The sequence below is a fragment of the Musa acuminata genome, chromosome BXJ3-8, assembly GCF_036884655.1.
Source record: "Musa acuminata AAA Group cultivar baxijiao chromosome BXJ3-8, Cavendish_Baxijiao_AAA, whole genome shotgun sequence".
Lineage (NCBI taxonomy): Eukaryota > Viridiplantae > Streptophyta > Magnoliopsida > Zingiberales > Musaceae > Musa > Musa acuminata.
The window spans coordinates 5,919,890-5,943,931 of NC_088356.1; the positions used below are offsets into that span (position 1 = coordinate 5,919,890).

At 34.9% G+C, this 24,042-nt stretch overlaps 1 protein-coding gene across 1 annotated transcript in view; it reads right to left on the reverse strand.

The window, feature by feature from the left end:
- The window catches only part of LOC135645613 (uncharacterized), a 34,665-nt gene that overhangs the window by 8,621 nt on the left and 2,002 nt on the right, over positions 1-24,042 (reverse strand). The window contains exons 3-14 of the mRNA XM_065164173.1: positions 21,953-22,054; positions 16,969-17,075; positions 16,781-16,881; positions 14,085-14,172; positions 12,355-12,443; positions 10,951-11,090; positions 10,691-10,853; positions 10,393-10,528; positions 5,278-5,374; positions 4,430-4,559; positions 3,055-3,114; positions 304-422 (exon numbers count right to left, since the gene is read on the reverse strand). Coding sequence (XP_065020245.1) covers positions 304-422; positions 3,055-3,114; positions 4,430-4,559; positions 5,278-5,374; positions 10,393-10,528; positions 10,691-10,853; positions 10,951-11,090; positions 12,355-12,443; positions 14,085-14,172; positions 16,781-16,881; positions 16,969-17,075; positions 21,953-22,054 — 1,332 coding nt within the window. The remainder of the gene's footprint in view (positions 1-303; positions 423-3,054; positions 3,115-4,429; positions 4,560-5,277; positions 5,375-10,392; positions 10,529-10,690; positions 10,854-10,950; positions 11,091-12,354; positions 12,444-14,084; positions 14,173-16,780; positions 16,882-16,968; positions 17,076-21,952; positions 22,055-24,042) is intronic.

The following is a 24,042-nucleotide window of genomic DNA, read 5'->3' on the forward strand; positions in this document are numbered from 1 at the left end:
ATAAGACCATAGCATGGCAGGCAATGATCTGATGTCTTAACCATTAAAGTGGAAAAAGATATGCTTCATCTATATTTGCAATTTATTGACTTTTTAAGATACTCTTACTTATGATGTTCGTTCGATGGTGATGTCATGTGAAACATATTTGTTAACTACTTTTAGTTGGGCAATGTCTTAGAGAAGTAGCAAAGATTTTATGCATAAGAGACAAGAAGTTGTCCCAAGTACTTCAGCAAAGTTAGGCAAAAAGCTGAACCACTGTACAAAAGTTTGCATGTGTCAAGGGTGCATAGAAAGTACTTGATTGATTGACGGCCACAACGCTTTCTCATAATGCAATAAGCGAACCAAGCAAGCAGCATAGACAATGATATCATACATGTCAAGAAACCACCACCAAGCTGAGCTAGCAGATAAACCTGCTCAAAATAAATGTTTCTTCTGTATAATTTGGCATGAATCTAATAAAAAATGCATGCAGATAACTGTAAGTCTGTGACAATAAATAACATAAGCAAAATTAAGCCATGAAATGATTGCTGAAGACTAATTATGTAAAAGAATGGCACAGTTGAGTATAGCTAGAGGAGGTCCAATCTTTTCTTTTTGCCAAGGTCCAATCTATAATAGAGCATATACTACAAAAAGGTATAGTGGGAAGCCAAAGTTCTTCACATGCTTGCCTAAGATGGTATAACAACAAAAGCTGAAAAAAGTTTTGAAGTTATCATATAACATGAAACAATATGTGCTGCATCTTTGAAAAAATCAGAGGTAGTATTAATTGGAGATAATTTAAAGAATAATAATTTAAGAATATTTGGAAATGACAAAAAAATCTAAATATACACTGCCAGATCACAGAAGCTAATTTAGACTAGCTCACAAGCAGTGCTATGAGAATTAGAGGAAGTACACAGAAGTCTTTGTTTGAAATAATAAAAAAGATTGGCTTTAACTAGATAGCGCTGTCTGATGTTTCCCTTTACAAAGCATAAGGATTCTAGGAAAGGATTCATGCAGCTAAATCCAACTAGTTGGGAACTTGTTATTTTTGTGGTTGATACACTTCCCTTATTTAATTAATATTTTATAGAAGAGTTGACACATGAATCCGTCAAGTGTTGCTCCAAAAAGAAAGAAATGTCCCAACATAGGATATACAAAGCAAATGTGACCCATGTCATATAACTAGAAGTAACTAGCCAATAGAACTTAAAAGGATTGTCTTGACAGCTTGAACCATAATGGCAACTCCATAAATATTATGGAAACATTGGAAAGTACAAGATAATATCTTCAAAGGGTAAATGACCAAAGCCAGCGTGTTTTAAAGTACAGGATAAGATAAATATCTAAACTTAGAGATTAAATATTAAAGTCAGTAGATGCACTAGCTGCACTGTAACATTGTAAACAAACAACTTCTAGAAAGAGTCAACATCAAATATAGGCAACGTACTTTATAGTTTATAGTACAACATAAGATAGATATCTAAATCTAGAGATCAAATATTAAAGTTAGTACATGCACTAGCTGCACCATAACTTCGTAAAGAAACAACTTCTAGAAATGTTTTTAAACAAAAAGATGGCTTCATTAACATATAAGTCAAGTAAATGCACCAGCTACAATGTTGCCTTATGAAACAAAACCAACTTGTGAAAATATAGTTAAATATTCCAAACCTAATATTACAAATTTTAAACGAAAAGATGACTCTATCATAGTATGTCTATATGAAATTTCAAAAGTTCACGTGGAAGCACCAATAGTGTAACTTGATTGAGTGTTCGGGTCTTAGAAGTATCCATGCATAAAGTGATGACCATTGTCTTAAAAGAGTAATTTGGAATCATGATTGTGCTGTATAGGTAGTATTGTACTTCATTCTAAAAGCACAAATTCAATATTGAATATTGAGTTTCAAATTAATTTTGCATATAATCCTCCATGTAGTTTTTAAAAGGTGATCCTTGTTGTTCTAAGATGTTTATTTGCAACTTGGGTGATCAGAAATAGTCATAAACAACCCATCTGCCTTCCCAGACCTATACTGGCAGGAGCCTTGTGCATTAGACTTGCTCATTTTCCTTTTGAGTAGTTTAAATATATATACAGAAACATAAATTGATAGTACAGCAGTACTACCACTCATATTTCCACTATATTTTACTGTAACATGCCAATGCTGTGGCTGATGAAACAATGGACCTCTCAGATCTAGCTTGGGCCATAAAACAGCTTTCCATTAATAAAGTGATATCCAATATAAAGCTTAAAGACAAGCTGAGGCAATAAACTTTTAGTTGTCTGGTCACATGAAATGGCATAGATATAGTAAGGATAAAGCAGAAAGTCATGGAGATAAACCCCGTATCAATTTATACCTTTGTGTGAACACAAAAAACTTACAGAGAGCACACGAACTACAATCTCCGCAAGCTCGTAAGGGGCTGATGCTCAAATGTAACTGAACATATCCAGGTCTCAAAAGGTTTATGAGCTCAAACAAGTAACAACTAACCACCATAGCATAGTGGCATTAACTTTAGGTAGAAACTAGAAATATCTCATACTGCAGTGTTGCCAGCTACCAGAATAACTAAAGATATTAATACAAGTTCAAAGCAACTATCAGGCGGATGATAAGCATCAAAAAGGAAGGAATGATATCTTAAACATATGATGTTCAACCAGAATTTATCTTTGTACAGATGGAACATAGAAATCCGCACAATTCTATGCATACAAAATCAAGTTATCAAGTCAATTTCAATCACCTATGACAAAAGGGTCAATATTAAGACATTCAACACTTAAACAAATCATCTTTACTTCTTTTTAACTTTCATGGGGTACAAGATGTTCAAGGAGAAAATTTCAATAGATATTCCAGCAACAATCAGGTGAACAAATGTTACTGAATTGTCTCCACATTACTACATTTGCAAATTGTATAGAACCAAATACTCATGGAAAAAAGGTATTTGCATGGAGATGGCATAACTGAAAAAGGCATGTAACAGAGTAAAAACCAATAAACTTACCATAGTTATAAAAGTATATAGTCCAAAAGCTCCCCAAAAGCATGCATTATCAGATAGAACCTAACAAGTAAATACAGAGCCATTTAGTATTTCAAACAAAAAATATTAAATCACTGAACACTCCTTTGGCAACCTGTTTTTTTATTACAACATACAACAAAATAAACAGAATAGATACCTTATGTAAAATAAATATAGGTCGCCTTCTATCCTGCTTAGTACCATTAATCCTCTAATCCTAATTGTCTAATTTCTTCTTACAACATAGAAATGTCTCGTTACCATCTTAGACGATTTTTTCTCATTTTATTCTTTATCAGAGCCATAACTAATTTTTCATGAATGAAACATTTCTTTTTTTTTTAGTAACTCCACACATATATCTGAACATTCTCATCTCAAATAACAAATAATTTTGTATATGTGGTTAACCATCCAATACTTATATTTGTATAGTATCACTAGCCAAACACCTATGTTCTAAATTTTCCGTTTAATCTAAATGGTGTCTACCGATCATACAAAACTCTACCATTGTAGCTCTCCATATTCTCCACCCAAAGAAGGCTTATTGACATGTTCATTTAAGATACAACAGCACAAAAATCCAATTATTATGAACATTTTTACGACTTCCATGAGCTAATTGCCATTGCATCTTAATGCATTACAATGTATTTTTGTCTATATCACAATGAACAATAATGGTAATACTGAAAACATAGTTTGTAAAGTTAAAGGTTAGACTAAATCCTGGACATTGTTAATCAATCTCGAGATGTTTATGGCTCAAACTTCAAAGCCCTCATCTTTAATTCAAGGATTAACAAAAACCATGATATCTTGCACTTTAGAAAGAACCATGAAAACAAATGTTCATTGGTCATAGAAAATGTTCCAGCAATAATAAATATGTTGCAAATAATAGAAATACAATATCCAATGGTAATGTAGCCAATGAGTCAACTTGAAAATATCAAGGTTCGTCATACCATGGCATACCGCTCAATATGAGCGGTATGTACCAATCTGACAGGGGACCGATACGGGCGATATATCGGTATGCTCCCATGTACCATGTATTGGTATACTCGATACAGCTCAGTAAAGCTTGGTACGTACCATACCGATAGCTGGTCGGTACATCGATGCAGACCGATAAGATGAATCATAGAAAATATGTTATCAAAACATTGTCAATTGTTGAGTTACCAACCATAATAAGTTTTGATCTTTGCTAGAGAATAATACACAAGTTAGAAGATTAAGTGGGTACACAAATATTTAAGTTTCTAGTAATTAACTTCTAAAGGATAGTATCATCATGAGTGGAAAAAATATTGGGCCTTTAAGAAAATAAGGGAAAAACATATACCACATTTGATACATTGAGATGTGACGCATCTTGTGAAAGCGGAAAGAATCCCCATACAGTTCTTGGAAGCAACAGACCAACCAGTGAGCATGGTACAAACATCAAGAACGCCAAAAAAGGGTGAGCAAACCTATAAATTTCTCATCAGTCCATATACCCAGCAAAATTTCCAGCATATTTATAATATTTAATATTCTTAAGAGAAATAAGAATCAGATATTACATTATCCTACTTTTTAAAAAGAAATTGATAAAATCATCTTTGTATATGTTGAAAAAAACTACGGACTCATAGTAGGAAAATACCTTCTATGTAAACAAGGGATTCTAGAATATTTATTTGTTGTAACAAGTAACAACGAACAACTACAAAATACAACACAGTTTAAAGCAAGGTTCGCAATACCGTACCGTACCGGTATTTCGACCTGGGCTCGGTACCGGTACGGTATGGTATACCTGGGTGTACCGAGTACTGTAGCAATACGGTATGGTATTTCGAACTGCTACAGTGCTACAGTAACTATCCCTGCACTTCACAGGAGAGTGCCTGACAGCAAATTCCTCAAAAGAACTTTGCAAAACATCCTAGATGAAATAACCAATCAACAGTCATTTAAATTAAGTTATCAATTGCTATCTTACCTTTTATCAATGTTACGATGCAGAAAAACAGCAGTTCACAAGGAATGCTAGCTCATATGTATTAATAATTACTTAGAAGGGCTTCTGAGAAACTTTGATACTTCAATCAATATTATACATAAGCTAGTTAGGACTAAAACACCACGTAAGATACTGAAAAATAGGAAAGTGAAGACATTTTTGGAGACAGAAACGATCCCTACCAATTCATCGCCTGGCTCGAGAAAAATAATCTCAACACAGCAAATACAACTGGAAGAACAATGGCAGAAACAAGACTAACAGCATGAAACAATGTCCCTGTAGAAAAGGAAAAAAGGTAAGTCATAGACTAATCTTTTAAAAAATATTTTTTTAAAAATATGACCATGAAAAGCATCGATAACATTGTATAAATTGCTAAATTACAAAGCTATAGTATAACACAACAAGAGGGAAAAGAAAATATCCTACTGAAAGTTTAAATCAAATTGTGACAAAAAACCAGAAATTGGTGCACAGACTTTGATTAAATGTAGTGTTGGTTGATTAAATACATTAGATTTACCAATTCAAAATTTTATTAATCTATGCATTTAGAATGACTACTAACTTCTATAACTAGGAGATTGTACTATCAAATCAAAGCATTGAAAATGGTAACCTGAATCTCCTAGAGGATCTATAAGTTGGAGATACTAATCTATTTGGGTAACTTTACATGATTTTTGGAAATAACCACATAGATAAACTCACTGCTCAACCTGAATAAAAAAATCAGACATCGTTGGTGATGCAATTAGGTTTCCAACTGGTCCGTGTTTTGTTTAACTAGGTCTGGATTGAGTGGTTAGGGTTAAAGTTCCATTAGTTTAAGATTTAAAATTTATATGATCAATTCGTAGTTGATTCTAGAGTTTAATGACACAGGAGCATTTCTATGCCTTGAATCAAGAGAACTCAGAATATTCACATTAAGCTCTTGGTTCTCCAGTTAACCAAAATTTTAGGACTTGTTTCAAATAAATTCTGAAATTAATACTGAGATATCTATGTGGGATATTATACCATTTCAAAATTCAATGAGTTAGGAATCCAAAGCATCTTACAGGTTTCAATGTAAAGTCTTTTAATAGGATGTTATATTCATTTCTCTATACCATGGTTCACTTTATATGTTTGTACCGGTGTACCGACCGACAGTCGGTATGGTACATATCGAACCATACCGATGTACCGACAGATCGATGGGGTGTACCAACATATCGATATGTATCGTCCGTACCAGTCCCCTATCGGACCGGTACATACCGCCTTTTTTTATAGGTCATAGTGGCTATACCACATGTGAACTATAAAAAATTCTTCTCACTTTTTGGAGTTTCTAGGTGATTTTTAGTTATTATATAACTTTTTAATTAGTTCTACATGTATTTTGATCTCAAAATGGTGAACATTTAATGCCCTGTGAATCACCCATGCTTGGAGGGTTGTTCCAAACCTACCTTGTATATCATGTCTCATAAGATTTAGAGGAATAAAGTGGTTTGAATACAAGTATAATTTTATTGAGAATGAGACGTGTTTTCTTATCATTTTCAAGTTTGTAAGTCTTAGGTGGATTCCTTGGAGGGTGACTTCAAGTCCTTTATACTCGGTCATGGGATATTTGTATCCTTGGGTGTTTTACTTGAGTATGCTAGTTTGTCTACCCTTTACTCCATTCCACTTCTTTCTGCTTCCCTCTCCATCTTATCATCATGCTCAAATAAAGTTAAATTCTACAAACACTATATGCAACATTTTGATCATTTTCCTGTTTTTCTCATATTTCTAACTTAAAACTAGTAGTGTGATATGTAATTCTATTCCAGGATACGAAATACTGATTGGACATGCACAACATGACTGGTATTTACTGGTCCTAGCCAAGTATGATAAGAGGACCAGGCCTTACTAAGCAATAAGTCTCTCATCCAAGCTCACTGCCCCATATTTCTCGAGTTCTCAACTTACCACCTGCTATTTCATAAATATTGATCTCATACTGGGCCCTAAGCCTACCACATGGCATAAGGCCCTTCCCTTTCAAAAGCCTATTAAGAAGATTCCTTGGATGAAACCTTTGGTCAAAGCTCCCACCTCTCTAGTCTCTTCCTCGTCTTAAGTACTTTGCAGTGACACCGTCCCATACTATCTTTCACTCCAATCCATCCACAATCGGGACAAAATTTTTAATTAGCATTTAGATTTTTTTGCATTAAGATACAATGTCATAATAATCTCACTTTCAGGCTAGATCAAGCATAGGTTAACTCAAAGATATCCTAGATCTACATGGACCAAGCATAGATTTGCTTGCATCTCATCTAGGTCTACTTGACTGCATGCTTTAGTTGCATGAAATTAGTCTAACTATACTTGAAGTTAGACTGGATCCACGAGATTCTAGGCTACACATGCAAATTTAGGTTAAATATGCATGGATATAGGTGTATACATGTTGAGATGGAGCTAATTTCAAGTATATGATGATAGAGAGCACTGCCAAGATTGAGTCTCTGATAAATGTTCATCATGGTCACCATCCTGTAGCATGATTTTATGGGTCGGATTATGACAATGACATTCTCAAAATGTTCAATCAAAGTGAACTTAATGTAATGAGCAAAATGGTGCTTAAAAATTGGTTCTTGCGTGGATTCTACCATCAGACCTTCCTCAACACATCTATCAAATAAAGCACCACATAAACGAAAAATATCGAGAACCTACATGGGTTGATAATCTTATCAATATGCAGTACATCTACCAGCACAAAATGTGAACTGTGAGCAACAACATTCTTATATAGTAAAAATATATCAAATTGACTTCTGCCCGAAGGCAGCTCCCACGTCAACATGACACATTTTAGTATTAGGAAAAAAGGATATGTATGATGTGGACACCATTCGTTAAAACTCACCAATAATATGCATTGGCGAGAGCCTCATATACTGAGTTCACCCTTCTTATATTGTGGATACCAAGATTGTAATTTTTTTATTATGTCTTATAATTGTACTTATTTGTAATGTTTGAAATTTGAACTAGTGATTTAAAAAGCGCTAGGCGCTCGCCTGAGCGAAGCGATGTGCTAAAATATAAAAATATATAATATAATTAATAAATATAATTATTTAAATAAAAATATGATATTGAATTAAAAAAATCTTACAAAATCATAATATCACATTAACAAAAAATCTCAAAATTCAAAACAATAACAATAATTTCAAATAAATAAAAATTAGCATTATTAAAATCAAAATAATATATTATTAATATAATAAATAAAAAAATATTGTTACTAATATAATGTTAATATACTGTTAACAGTATACTATCGAGTCAATGTGAGAAGAGGGAGTAAGAGTATCAGTAGCGGCGGCGGCGGGAGCGACGATAGTGGCGAGCAACGACAACAGTGGCAAGCAATGGTAGTGGCAGCGGTAGCGGTAGCGAGGGCGCAATGTAAGAGTAAGACTGAGATTGCTGACTGAGAGAAGCAGCAACGGTAGCAACGAGCAACGGCAACAGGAGCGGCGAGAGTCGCAGTAGCAGCAGCAACAGTAGCAGCGGCAGCGGAGAGCAATGACAACGAAGAGAGGCAACGACAGCGGAGAGAGGCGGCAGAGAAGAAATGTCAACGATAGAATTGCGAGCAAGGTTAGGGTTAGAGAAGTCGCGAGAGGGATGCTGAGAGTCTAATATTAGTGCTTTAGTTGGTTCGATTGAACCAACTAAAGCACCGAAGATCAAGCCAGACGTAAAACACTGGTTCAGTTGCCTGATTTAACTCGGGCGCTCTCCCTAAGCGCTCGGCGCTTGGGCTCGGGCGAGCGCCCAGGCGGCACCTCTTTGAAGCCAGGTGCTCGAGCCTTGCCTCGCCTCGCCTAAGCGCCTAGGCAAGCGCCCGAGCGCCTATTGAAATCGTTGGTTTGAACATACATCATGTTACTGGTGTTCTGTGCTAATTCTAGTGATTTTAGTTACTTGTTATGTTTTTCCCTGCATGAGATAACATATCACAAAATTATAAAAAAAAAAGAGGAAATGGAGATTTTAGTGGCTCCAATATGGATATCGACTAGCCAAATCCATACAAAATAATACCAATATGTATTGACATTGAGGTTAGCATCAATATTGGACTTGTACTTCAAACTTCAAAGTATATTGGTATAAGGCTATAACTATAATAGGGTTCAAATATTAATAAACTAAATGGAGTAATAGATAAAATAGTGACTACTAGCATGACACTAATGCATTTTTTTCAATTACAATGAAATATTAAGTTAAACAAGTAACTAACAGAATGATTAAACCACATCATAAAACATAGAAGAAATGTCCAAGATATATATAATTAACTTGATAAAAAAACTCTCATCTGGTGAAAACTTGCATCTCTTGGAGAATTGAAGTTGTAAGTGTTGCTCGGCCAATGTAATGATTTAGCTAAGTGTTTACTAGACTTATGACAATGATATTCTTGCTTTAAATTGCTTGATTACTACCCTCTCCCAGCAAGTATTCCATTGTTTGCCAAGTAATTGATAACAGAAATCCATTTATACAAAATCTACATATCTAGTAAGCAAGCAGTTATTGACAATAATCTAAAAAGAGATATACATGAACACTGACATTAGTTCTGTACAATGCCTTATCATATCTTGTGCTGTTGTTACTTGATAGTACAATTAAGATCCGAGTGAACTTTAAGAATTTGATATTGCATCAACCTTGAAGCTTAAGCATTACAGATAGAAGATACAGTTAATTTTTTTTTGTATATTGTAACCATAAAAGATCAACTAGCTTGATGATTACTTGATCTTTTTACTGTATTACAATTAGTAGACATTACCACAGTTAGAAATTCATTTCTTTAATTCAGACAAAAGCTATATAATATGTTAAGGCCAGGAAGACACTGGAAGCTGGAAGGAAAAGAGTATGTGATTAAAAAAAAGAAGAAAATAGGAGACTGAATAAATCAAGTATCCAAGACTACTGTTGAGTTTCCTGGCTAATGGATCATCATTAAACATTTAAAGTTTTAAACTATCACATCTATGGGGTTGAGAACATTATACTCAAATCAAACTATCAGTTAAAACTTTTACACAAGCCACAGATTAGCATAAACAACTTCAAAGAGCAGGATATCACAGTAAAAAAGGAACATAAGTGTAGGAAAAATAAAATCTTAATACAAGAGTACAGGACACATAAAGTAAAGGGAATTAGTGTAAAAAAAACATTTATCTGTATTGATGAGTAGTTACCTTTTAGAAAATCACATAATGTTGCAATCCAGAGGTTAACAGCACAATTTGGAAAATGCAGAAACAATGACATGAGGAGGAATACAACCAGAGGCAAACTATGAAGTCCCACGGACAAATTCCTTGAGTAATATATCTGAAACACAGCATACAAGAAAATGTTGTTTACTTTGTGTAGTTAGAGGCAAGAAAAAAACTTGGATTTGTTATCCCCTTCATTGAGGTGGATGATCAAGCATGAGTACTATGCTAATTTTGTAATAACTGGCTGCAGAACAAATACTGTAGAACTGGATACCATGAACCAAGATAGGTAATCAAAGAAAACAGCACGGTCCTCCATGGTTCCGTGAGGTGCAACTTTTAGAGATCTTTCACCAGCATTTAGCAGCAAAGAAGAATTTGCAAATGCCTTAGTCAACCTGAACAAATTCTCGCCACGTGCTTGGATGCTTCCAGGTCTGATATATGAAAGCTTTAGGTTTTTAAATCACAATAATGCATATTAAATTCTAGTAATAGTTATAGAATTCTTAATAGACAATAATTGATGCATACAATAGCCTTTCCACGGTGTCGTAAGAGGTATGATAAAAGTAACCCCCCAGAACAAAGATAATATCCAGTCCTGGAATGTTGCCATAATCTTCAGCAAATATTCTGTAATCTGTATCACCAGGGATAATGCCAAACATATCCTGTTTGTACAACGTAATTGAGTTACCAACCACATGTGATATAAGTGTATGTATAATAATAATCTCAAAACTTAAAGGACATAAACATGAAGACAAACCAAAAGCTCTTCTAAGTTCCAAGAAACATAATAAAGTAAGTAGTTCAGCATACATAAACAAAAGAAAGTTACTTTTTTGCCTTGAACCCTCATAGTTTAGGTCTTAAGTTAACACCTTATGTTTACCCCAACTATATGTCTGGACAAAAACTGCAAAGCTATCATAATATGAATTATGTGAGGTATAGTATGAAGCAGCATATATCATGTCACCTTAAATCAAGGAATGAGATTTCACCAGGACCGATATGTACCGGCTGATATTTGCTGATACAACATGGATCTGCATGTGAACCATCCAATTCCAAGCAACCCATATGCGGTATAGGAATTACCGCCCGGTAAATACTCTAAATCAGGCATACTGTCCAGTTCTTTTTCTAAAAAAACTATGTTAAAAAACTCTAAAAACCCCTTAACCACCAACCCTCACACCTCTCTCGTGTGAAAATATCACACTGCCTGTCACCTCCTTTTACAATGTCCACTGTCATGCTGCCTGCTAATGACCATGTATGTCATCTCCTCCTCAACCTCCTATGTCGCTGCCTTTGTTGCCATCTCCTCCTCAACCTGCTATTTCGCTGCCTCTTCCTCCTCTCTCCTCTCCTCTTCTTGATGTTCTCCTCCTCTTTCTCTTCTTCCTTTCCTCCTCTTCCTTCTGGTACTGTGGTACATACCAACATATCATGCAATGGTACACTGGTTAATATTGGGTACATGCCAGTCCGACCAGTGATCAACAAGGTCAGATACCCGAAATTGCAATCCTTTCCTTCAAATTTGAATATGTATGGAACAGAATTCTTGCAGACTTGTATCCCATCGCCACCTCTTCTTCTCCACCACCACCTCCCCTCCTCTTCTTCTCCACCACCACCTCCCCTCCTCTTCTTCTCCACTGCCACCTCCACTTCTTCTCTTCCTTGCTTCCCCCTTCTTTGTAACATGGTATGTTCCAGGGTAAGTGTGTTGGTACAAGACAGACCAGACCTGTATCAGTACAGCCAAGGACCAGCTTGGGTCTGATAGCCAAAATAAAGGTACACTTTAAATCTTGTTGAAAAAAAGAAGAAATGTGGATCAAATTCAGCTAAGTTCAACAAAATAGTTTCTCTAAATGAACTTAAAACATATTGGCTAACAAGGATAGAGGAAAACATAACCTGTGCTACACTATTTGCCATTGGATATTTTGCTGATTGAGCATAGACATGGGCAGGCCAGGATCCAGGTCCAGATTGACAAACCAAATCTGATCATTAGGAAAAAAAAAAGTTAATCAACCTTCAAAAAAATATTGTTTTAGAGATAAACCTCAAGTAACCTCATGTCAAATGCTTGGTTATTCAACAATCTAGTTTTACAAAATTTTGTTATGCTCACAACTTATACAAGTTACTTCAAGAAACATAATGATATACAAGTAAAAATTTCTTTTCCATGTAAAGAAATATCAAGGCTAAGATCTTACAGAAAGTATAAAATGAATGAAACACTTGCATCCAGCTTCTACATCACTTCATAGTTCATGTCCATACGAATGGAATACTTGTATCCAGCCTCTAGATCACTTGATAATTCAAGTTCAAACAAATGGACTACTTACATCCAACTTCTAGATGAAAAATTCCAAACATAGCCTGACTACCTCAGGTTTATTAACATTCAAACAAGAATTGAAATATCGTACTGTACCGGAGTTTTGACCTTCTCTCGGTATGGTACTGTATACCAAACGGTATACCGTTCAGTTTACTTATATATATATATATATATATATATATATATATATATATATATATATATATAAGTAAAAAAAAAATTCGACGACGTCACCTCCCTTCTCCCCCAAGCGAGGCGACGTTGTCTCTCTTCTCCCCAAACGAGGAGACGTCGCCTCTATATATATATATATATATATATATATATATATATAACAATGTGCGACGTCACCTCTCTTCTCCCCAGGCAGGGCGACATCGCAGAAAAACAAGGCTACGTCACATATATATATATATATATATATATGTACCACCCGGTAGCGAGCGGTCCGCGTACCGGTTTACTGTTGGACCGATGCGTACCACCCGTACCGGGCGGCATCATTCGAAACTATATACCTTGCATTCAAATATGATCGAACTAGGAAAAAATTGGAGCATTCAGTTTGCCAACAACCTAGAAATATTGGTTGGCTATATCTATAAGTTAATTACTTTAGGTGAAAGAAATCAGACGGCAGAATTCAAAATTTATACGCAAACGCAGATAGTGAATGATAAAGAAGCCATAAAAAAATTAAAGAAAAGAGCTTTGGAAGCATACCATAAGACTAAATGGAGAAAAAAGGTTATAACTGAAGTTAGTTAGAATTTCAAAAAGGTAAAGATGTGAAGCATCCTTACTGAATAAATGAAGCATGGAGATTTTTACATCTTTAATGCCCATAATTTAGCTGGGTGAAAAAAATTATCAAGGTAGGAATTCTAAACAGCAACAACAGAATCCACCAGATGTAACTTGTATGCAATTACAGTATAGAACACACGGGATGTTGATCTGGAAGAGACATTTGTGCATCTACAAAATTTTCTCATTATTACCATGCATATATTGTATCATGGTACAATCAGAATCTCATTCATATGATCTTAATTTGTTTGGACATAAAGGTTTACTCAACATCCCTGCAAGACCTGGTACAACATTGTGCTAAAATGCATTTTTCAGAAAACCAGCTTACTTCAGAATTTACAGTCAAGGAGACCATGTAAAATAAATATATTTTAACTGTAAAGTTAAAATATAAAAAGATGTTAGCATTGAAGGCTTCAATCCAACAAAGAGAAAAATGTTAGTGTTCGAGCTTAGATTCAAACAAAAATAATCATACCAAAACCACCAGTTCCAGATGCTTCAATGTTGATAAAAGCCCCAACTGTGTTGCTCCATTTATGTGTCTTGACAAAACCATGAGAACCCTGGGATTTATGAGCAAAATTTACAGGTCAGAGTACATAAATTGTTGAGGAATGCAGAAAGTATTCTCATAAGGTAACAAAAAACTAAATGTTTTGGACATTGTACTCATGCAACAGATGCAGAAAAAAATTCATGTCCAGAATTCAGATATACAATTATGGGTTACACTGTTACAGAATAGAGCAATTTCAGTTCAATGAAGGAAATTTAGCTTCTAAAATGTAAAAGGAACTATGACTTCTCAGTTATTTTAATATGCATTTTGTACAAAATTTCAAATTTATCAGTATGAAAAGCATAATTGCATACTAAGAACACCTTTTTGCTTTAGACAGCCAATCAGAAGTGTTTTTTTTCGCTTGCATAAAGAGTGTAAATATGAATGCAGGAAGCAAGAAGGAACTCAGAAATATCGGATAAGGAAGTGCCAAAGAAGAATATCTGTGTCACTGTATATTCTAATAGATTATTGCTGTAGACAGCCAATCAGAAGTGCTTTTTCGCTTGCCTAAACAGTGTAAATATGATTGCAGGAAACAAGAAGGTACTCCTAGAAAATATCAGATATGGAAGTGCCAAAGAAGAATATCTGCATCACTGAATATTTTAATGGATTATTTAAGTGTCTCATAAGCAACAGGATGTTGCCAAAATAAAATAAAATAATCAGCAAGCTCATATTAGATTGATAATGCCAATTATGATATGAGCAATTATTGCTAGTATGGACACTATCAAATATTGGAAGCATCAAAGAACTAGATGGAATAAAATATTTATGAGCATGTCTACAAGGTAGAATATGCTTCCTGTTTTGAACAGGAACCCATAGCAATCCACGATGAATTGCACAGTTGAAAGATCTAAAACCTAAAGATGCTCATGTGTCCTAAATAGGGGCAGGAGATCAATGTAAATGCAACCCATATTATCTTACAATGCAGAAAGACAGAAAGCACAAGTAGATAATTGTGATGAATAAGCAAATATAAAGCAAGCGACCTTATTCCTTTTATCAGATGAATATATAAAACAGCAATTGCCGCATCTAACTTCTTTCACTTTTTTCTATTTGATTTTTGTTAACATAGCCATCAGCTTGTGTTTAAGCCCTTGTCTGGGAATGTTGTTTCATTTTGGAATAAAAACAATTAGTTAAGAAGGATTAAAAATCACAATTCATTACTGACACTGGTCAATGACTGAACCTATTTGGTACAGTATCATATGGCGTATGAGTGTTGGTACAGTTCAGTACCATCTGGACTACTACAAGAGAAACATTTATATAGAGAGACAGAGAAAGGCAGAGACAGACACAGAGGTGCAGTGGAGAAAAGGGAAGAAGAGGCAACTGCAATGGAGGAAGAGAAACAGAGGAGGAGGAGGAGACTCTCGGAACTGGGGGTGGGTATCCACATGAGAGGGAATGGGAGCCAGTTGTCGAGGGGTACAGACAGTTGTCAATAAGGGAGAAGGGGGAAGGGTGGGTGATAGTTTCCAGGGAGAACGGGGCTGTCAACAGGAGAGAGGAGCTATCAACAGCCTGTTGACAACTATCCAGGGGTGGTTTATTAAAAAAAAAAATGGGACTCAGGTGGTAGTGGTTTATTAAAAAAAAATTTGGGACTCAGGTGGTAGGCTTACCAGCTGATAAGCCTAATATGTGAGATTACTGAGCAGTAAACTTTGTTTCAGAGTGGACACCATGAAATTGCCTCCATTTCATATCAGTTGGCCTTCGTGCTTGTAAGAATAGATTCACACACTGACGGTGCAAATTGAAACCTTTGTGTTGGCTAAAAGAACTTGGAAATATGATACTTTAGAAGATATAAAACTGTCTAAAAGCAAGCACCTGTATTGTCATTCTTACCTAACATTCTGTCTCGTGGCAGTTATATGAAAAATGAGATTTTTATATCCAGCAAATTTAATGTATGTGTAGGTGGTGGCAGAGGACAGTGCTAAACATTTAGGTGAGACAAAAATGACAGAAAAATGAAAATATATTGTTCCTCTATGAAGATTTTGCATCAAAAGAAACAACACAACTTTTGAAAAAGGCTTCTTAAAAATTGAAGGTACAATAGGTTCAGAGATGCATACAGAAGCTGCTCTTGCAAAAAGTTAGTACTGTAAGAGAACTAAGGAAGCAGAAGACTGTCAAAAAGTCATAAGTCATTTTTATGCATAGCTTGAGCAGAGAGTTGTTCTTGCAAAAAGTTAGTCCTTGAAGAGAAAAATGAAGCAGCAAACTACCTTAATGCTTTAAATGGTATTGAGCATGTTTGCACATACTATAAACTATAAAGTATAAAGTATAAAGTATAATCCAAAACATGACACATATCACTTTTGGATTCATAAGAAACATAAAAGACCTATGAAAGACTTTTGGATTGATAAGAAATATTGAAAACCTGTCAAAGACTGCCTATTAATATTTCGTAACAGAATAAGGTCCACATGTAATAGTCGGCGTTCAAGTTGGTTATGCACATTTCTAAAATGAAAAAGTTGGTAATCCAAGTATGCTCAGGTGATCGGTGTAATTGAAATGAGGCGAAGAATAGTCTATTTCCTAAAATAATTGTAGTTTGTTACCAAAAGAAAGAGTTCTTCTGCACCATTGAAAAGAAAGATAATAGGTTGAGGTGGAATCCAGCCAGAGTCAACAATTAATCGTGCTAACTCAAGCATTGATGCTGAAAAGAAAGACAAAACAAATAAGAAAAGCATAAACAATCAATAGCATAATTTAAAATGTCAGCAATCAATATAACATGACTCACCAACACAAGAACCACAGTCACCTGCACCAGGAGAGCCAAGTGGGCTATCAAAATGTCCATTTACCAAAATAGATGGATCACGGTCATTTGACAATTTTGACGAAATCCTGTGATTTAGTTTAATTCAGTTAGAAGCAGCATATCTGAGACTATAAAGTACACAAAGATCAAAGAAAATTATAGTTATGGCAACCTTAATTGAATTGCTTTAACATGTGTGTACAAGCACCCTTAGTCATCATGGGTATTTTTATTATTTTTTTGCTCCATAGTGTGTGATGCCTCAACAATCTCACATCATAAAAGAGATGAATATTATACATGAACTTGAATGCCTGCTATCTTTATCATTATTATTATTATGAGAAGAGTAGATATTTTAATTTTATGTGATCCACTGAGTGAGGCCTGCCCCATAACATCATCAGGCCAAGTGATCATTTCAGATAGATAGCAATGGAATTAAAACATTTTTGTGGCTTCTCTTTGTAATGCAGTGAACCAAGTAGATATTCAAGTTATATTTCTTCTCAACTTGATCAGGGGACTGGGGAGCAGAACTACCAAATAATGTGCACTAACAGCACATTTGAAGGCCATGGTTCCACATGAGAAACTCCGTGAAGGATTCCCAAATACATCTAATGCCTATATAATAATGTCAATTATTTGACTTGAGACCCAAATAAAAGAACTTGAAGCCATAACTAGTGACTACTTGGCCGTAACTATTTTAGCCATTAAGTTAAGGCTCACTTCATATATGTTATTGGGTTGAATCATGCACAAAAATCTGCATGGGCCAACACATTTAGACTTAAAACCATCAGCAAAACAACAGAGCTTCAGTCAAAACCCAAAACAAACTCATGTCATGCAGATTTTAGAACTCCATAGAGCTTAAGCTAGCCCATCGTTTTAAGACAGATGGGTTTAAGCCTGAAACATTAGGCTTTGTACCATTGTTTTCTCTTTTCCTCAAATTTTTGGCATGTACAAGAAACAAAGGCATGCTGACCAGGACAACACGGAATCTTGACATGACAAAATGGTACCAGTATGTTCCCATGCCACAAAATGGCAATCCTTGGCTGCGACTGCTGTTAGTGATTAAAGTTGCCCATCAAAGGATAGCACTTGGCTTTCTAATGCAATCAAAATCATACCATGTCCCTGTCCTTGTCTTTTCTTTTTCTCTTAGAAGTATTTTTTCTGCTCTCTCTTTATCTCCTTTTTCCCTTATGTTTCCCCTCCTTTCGCTTCTGCTCTTATCCACACATAAGTGAAAAACAACATTATTGTTTGAACTTCTAACCAAGTTCTCCTTTCTCCATTTTCCTCCTCTTGGGCTTTCAAATTATATTTTCTTTTCATTTTTGTTCTTTTAACCCCTTCTCACTGTCCATCCCTTTCTTTCACTTGTATCTTTAAATTTGTATTTCTCTTATTGTTATCTTCTATAATCTTCAATAGAGTTTGAGTAAGGTTTGCACAGTATGTGGCAAAAAATTGACTAGATATTTGTCAAAAACTCTTGGAACTGTAACATCATTGAAAAAGAAACTTGCAATTGTCCTAACAAAAGTTGGCTTAACAAGACATTATGCTCAATTAAATCATCACTTCATGGACAAACTTTTTTCCTAACTAAAATTGATCTTTTCAAGTCCAGAGAATATCATGGAAGTCGAGAAAAGTCCTTTGCCTAAAATATGTAAAAGCTTACACAGATTTCGTAGTAATCAGAAACACTGTCTAAGTGTCTATTTCACCATTTTACAGTGGCATCCACTAATCAAATTTCAAAATTCATGAACATAAAATTAGGAAGCTGCACAGATGCACATACATTCATTCTATTTTAGCAAAATTGCCTGTATTCCCTTACTGAAGTTCTTAACTGTAAACTTGCCAATTAAAATTAGGAATATTAACTATTGAAAAGATAATTCTATTATACGAATGGTTTATAGGATAATTACGAAAGCTATGACATCCAAACTTCTTTGAAATATACACCTTACTTTGACCACAACAATCCAAACATTTATCTTTGGGACTTCATAGTTTGCCAGTGATTGTATTCCTCCTTGTGCCATTGTTTCTGCATTTTCCAAATTGCACTGTCACTTCTGTATTGCAATATTGTGGGATTCTGTGAAAGGTTTTTTTTCATTAATACAGATAAGTTCCCTATTTTTCAACAGATAATTTTTTTTCTTCAACACCAATTTACCTTTATTTTATCCTGCCTTGCAGATCTTGTACTAGGAATTTATTTTTCCTATACTGTTCTTTTTTTTTGTATTGTTGTGCACTTTGAAGTTGTTTATTTATGCTAATCTGCAGCTGGTGTAAAATTAATCAATAGTTCAATTTGATTACAATTCTCAATCACATAGATGTATTCATGTGTTCTCAAATCTCAACCCCTTAGATGTGATAGTTTAATGCAAGGTTTGAAATTTCATACCATACCGATGTCTCGAGCTTTGCTCGGTATGGTACGGTACATCATACCGAGCGGTACGCCAGAGCATACCGAGCGATACGTGTATATATATATATATAATTAATATATAAAAACTATAAAAAATATTAATTTTTATATAAAAATATAAAAATCAATAAATAAAAATATTTTTAAAAAAGGCGTACGCAGCCTCAACGACATCGCCTCCTCCTCTTCTCCTCGTCGCCTCGTCTGCGGCATTCGGCGAAGACCGTAGACGTCTCAGACCTTCAGCGAAGAAGAAAGTCGTAGAGTCACAGACGAGGCAATGAAGGAGACCGCCTCTTCCGCTGCTCTAGCCACCGCCTCCCCCGATCCCCGCACCTCCAGATCCTCCTCTTTACGATTCTCCTCGTCATTGCCTCCTGGATTGGGGTCGTCGAGGGAGGGCGGCGTCGGATCGGGATCGAGAAAGGGCGTGGAAACAAGTTTGCGCCAAGGTTCTCCCGATTCTCCCTCTTCTTCGAACGCCCTCTCCTTCTTCTTCCTTCTTCGACGCTTCTCCCTTAGCCTCACCGCAGCCAGGCCGTTATATCGAGTGGACCGCCCGGTATGGGCGGTACGATTCGAAATTGCAAACCTTGGTTTAATGATGATCCTTTTGCTAGGAAGTTCAGCAGTAGTCTTGGAACCTTGATTTATTCAGTTGTGTCTATTCTTTAACATTTTTGAAACTCATCCTCTTTTCCTTCCAGCTTCCTGTGTCTTCCTGGCCTGACATATTATATAACTTTTGGAGGAATTAAAGAAATGAATTTCTAACTGCAGTGATGTCCACTAATAGTAATATAGAAAGAAAGAGCAAGTAATCATCGAGCCAGTTGATATTTTATGGGTACAAAATACAAAAGTTCTACATTGCTTAAATTTCAAGATTGATGTGCTCTCAAGAATACTTAACAGTTCCCTCAAATCTTAATTGTGGTACCAAGTAACACCAGCACACGATATGCTAAGGCATTGTCCAGACTCCATAAACTAATGTCAAGGTTCATGTACATCTCTTTTAGGTCATTTTGAATAATTTCTTGCATATGAGGTATATAGGATTATCAATTTTGTATAAATAGATTTCAGTTATCAATTACATGCCAAACTATGGAATACCCATCATAAGTTTATTATGGCTGAGAAATACTTCTATAGCTCTATGCCTCTATATTGTCCAAGAGATGCACAAGTTCCATAATTAGGCTTTTCATCAACTTCATTACATATATCTTGAAGACTTGAACAATTCCTCTACTTTATGATATGGTCCAACCATTCTGGTAGTTACCTCTTTCACTTAACATTTCATTTCTAATTGAAAAAAGTTCTGACAATGTAGTCCTACTAGTCACTATTGTTTCTATTACACCATTTATTTTATTACTATTTGAACCCTGTTAGACTGATATGTGGCATCCCCAATAAAGGATCAATAATTGTCAGTTTGACCAATTAAGAAGTAGAATGGGAAAGGGGTTCAGAACTTGGAGAAAAATGATACAAATATCAGATGGATTTTAATGGTAAGTGTGATTCAGAGTGTACTAAAAGAAATCTCCAAGAGTAAAATGCACGGAATTGAAACAAGGAACAGTTGGTGGTAGCGCGAAGAGGTATAAAAATTGATGCAAAAACAATGCTTCTAAATTTTGACAGTACTATAAAAATGATAAATATTTTATAGGATATATTATAATATAAAAGGTGGTTGAAAAATGGAAATATGGCTAAACATAAGGCTTACGATAGGATTTTGATAGGTTGGCACTAAAGCCAAAGAAAGGAGGTTTAGTGATTTAGGTAACACTAGATGTATTAGGTACAGGACTGGATAGTGCTTGTTATGGTTAGGTGAAGATAGAGAGATTATTTTCATAAGTGACTTAATAAAGCCACTATAAATTTAGTATCAAAAATTAAACAAAGTATAAAAATCATAATTTTTTTTTCTCATATAAAAATAGAGAAGTGACGTAATTTATTAACTAGTAAAGAATCTAAATGCATCCCATTGATCTAGATGAATAGTACAAATAGAAAATTGATTACTGATTAGAGAAGTTCTTTAGCTCTGATATATAAGGGAAATATTCATTGCTGAAAAATTATACAGAAGTTATACTAATGAGCCATGCTATAGAACTTAGGGAGAAGGTGATTGAACAAAGACCACATATGAGATGAGTATTAGTCATATTCAACATACAATTCAACGTTGAATGCACAAATATGTAGTCTTACCATCTGCAAATCCCTTGATAGAAAAAACAAAAAAAAAGCAGTTATTACCATCTTATACATGTCAATCCTGACTATGTAGTCTCCAAGACATGTCATCTAAGTCCTAAAAGTTACATAAGCAGCAACCCCAAGTGGGTGAAGATAATGCACAACATGCACGAACAAACTACCAGAAAAGTATTTATAATAAAGCAAGTAATTACCATTATCAAGATATGAGATAAAGAAAGCTGGAAGTACCTCATAACTACATTTTTATGATTCCTGTAACCAAGAGATATGCTATGCCGTAAAAATAACATATTGAAAGTACCATTGACAAGTGACTCCTCAACCTCTATTCTGCAGATTAAAAACATAAGAAATTTGTAAACTCGACAAGTATGTACAAAAACAGCAGGTACTGCATCATGCCTTCCAGCAATGTCAAATTGTGCATGAACATGGACATTGATCAACCCAAAAATAATTAGTTATTCATTTGACTTAGTAAGTTTCAAACAGATAAAACGATCATCTTTAAAGTAAAATCCATTAATTTTTAGCATTAATTGGCCAACGATCCAAGAATTTTTTTTGTGTCCTTACTTGTGTGGAACATTGAAGTCATATCCAGTCAGAAGACTCAGAACTATGGATGTCTAGCTTTCGGATTTCCACTAATATGTTACAACATCTGACAAATAATGAACTTCTTAATTAAACGAACAATGTTCCACTTCTTCAAAATCACATATTTCTTCTAAAAGCTCATAATGGAAAACCAAAGGACTTGCTGATGCACACTAATTTTTTTAGCTCATTAATTTTGAGGGCATTTGATATTACACCTTATGGTAGTCCTCACATAAAGCCCTGAAATGTTGCAAATTCCAAGTAATTTCCTATAAATCTACATTTAACATGTTGAGATATCATATGTCAACTTTTTTCAGGAGAGAATTTAAAAAAAGAAGAGCATCAAGGGAACTTGGCAGGGAAGTTTCAAAACACAAGTTAGTTATCCTTGCAGATCCTTTCTTTTCCATAAAAAAATCCATACAATAGTCATGTAAATGTATTACCCACAACGCTAGGTGCGGCCTAAAGCTCAAAATTTAAGCAACTAATAATCTAATTGTTATCTTACATTGTTTTATCGAAAGTGATAGAGACTTTCCTTGTCCAAAATACAAGTTTTAACAAAAAAAAAAAAAGTTCAACTGTAGTCCCAGGGCACTGATCATTTGGTCATGCTTGGCTTTGGCTGAACTTAATAACATATTAACTGCTTTAGCATTTATAGTCTTCAACTCCTCGTAATACTTCGCTAGGAAGGAATAGCAGTAGCGACTAACATGATACTATCTTTGATCAAATAGTGGCACATGATAGATGGAGAATGGTTGAACATTCATTGCAAGTTGGGGAAATCCATGAGAAAACCATCTTTAAAAAAGGATCATAGCAAAGAAATATATTTCCACAATCAAGAATCTTTAAAGAAGGGAAAGACTTACTTCAATATGGCATGATTGACAACTTGCATTGTCTGTGCATAATTAGTGCCAGCTAGAGATCACCATGTTTCTTTTCTGCCTTGCTTATTTTTATATTTTACTTGTAGCTGTATTCTTATATAATATGAAGAGACTTTAAAACTTGAACATGGATGAACATTTCCTACTATTTATATAAGTTCTTTTGCAGTCATAGTCTCTTTTGAGCAAGTCCGAAAAACTTAAGAGTGAGTTCAAAGTGATCCTTCCCCAGTCTGTTTCTATTCATCATCTGTACCCTCCACCTCCTTTTACAAGCACCAAACCCACAATATCACTCCTACAAATTGTGCCCTCTAAACACAAATCAGATAAACCTGTTCATTTTCAAGTTCTTGCACCTTTTTTTGTTGACCAATGTCATATCCTACATTTGAAAACTAATAAAAACCAAATTTCCTCATAAATTAATATTTGATACAAACCACAAAAACTATAAAAACCAGTACCAGTTTGGTTAGCCAATCCCACAATGAATCATCTAGCTTAAGTTTAGTATGCATCTTTTACCTCCCCTGAGGTGGACCTGAAGCTTAATTTCAAAGCTAATCAACATAGTAGCACCAATATGGTTGCATTCACCTGATCCGATACCTAAGCACTCGAAATATCAATAATCAGCTGGGCTAGGCCTAAATCAACTATATCTAGATCAAACTCAATCAGAAATTGTTCAGAAAATGCTGTGTGTGACTGATCCCAATCGATCAGGTCATTTTTGACCAACCCCTACTATGTATTGTTGATTTCCTGTCCAATTCAGGCGATGCTTCGGTTTCTGACCCGGCTAAC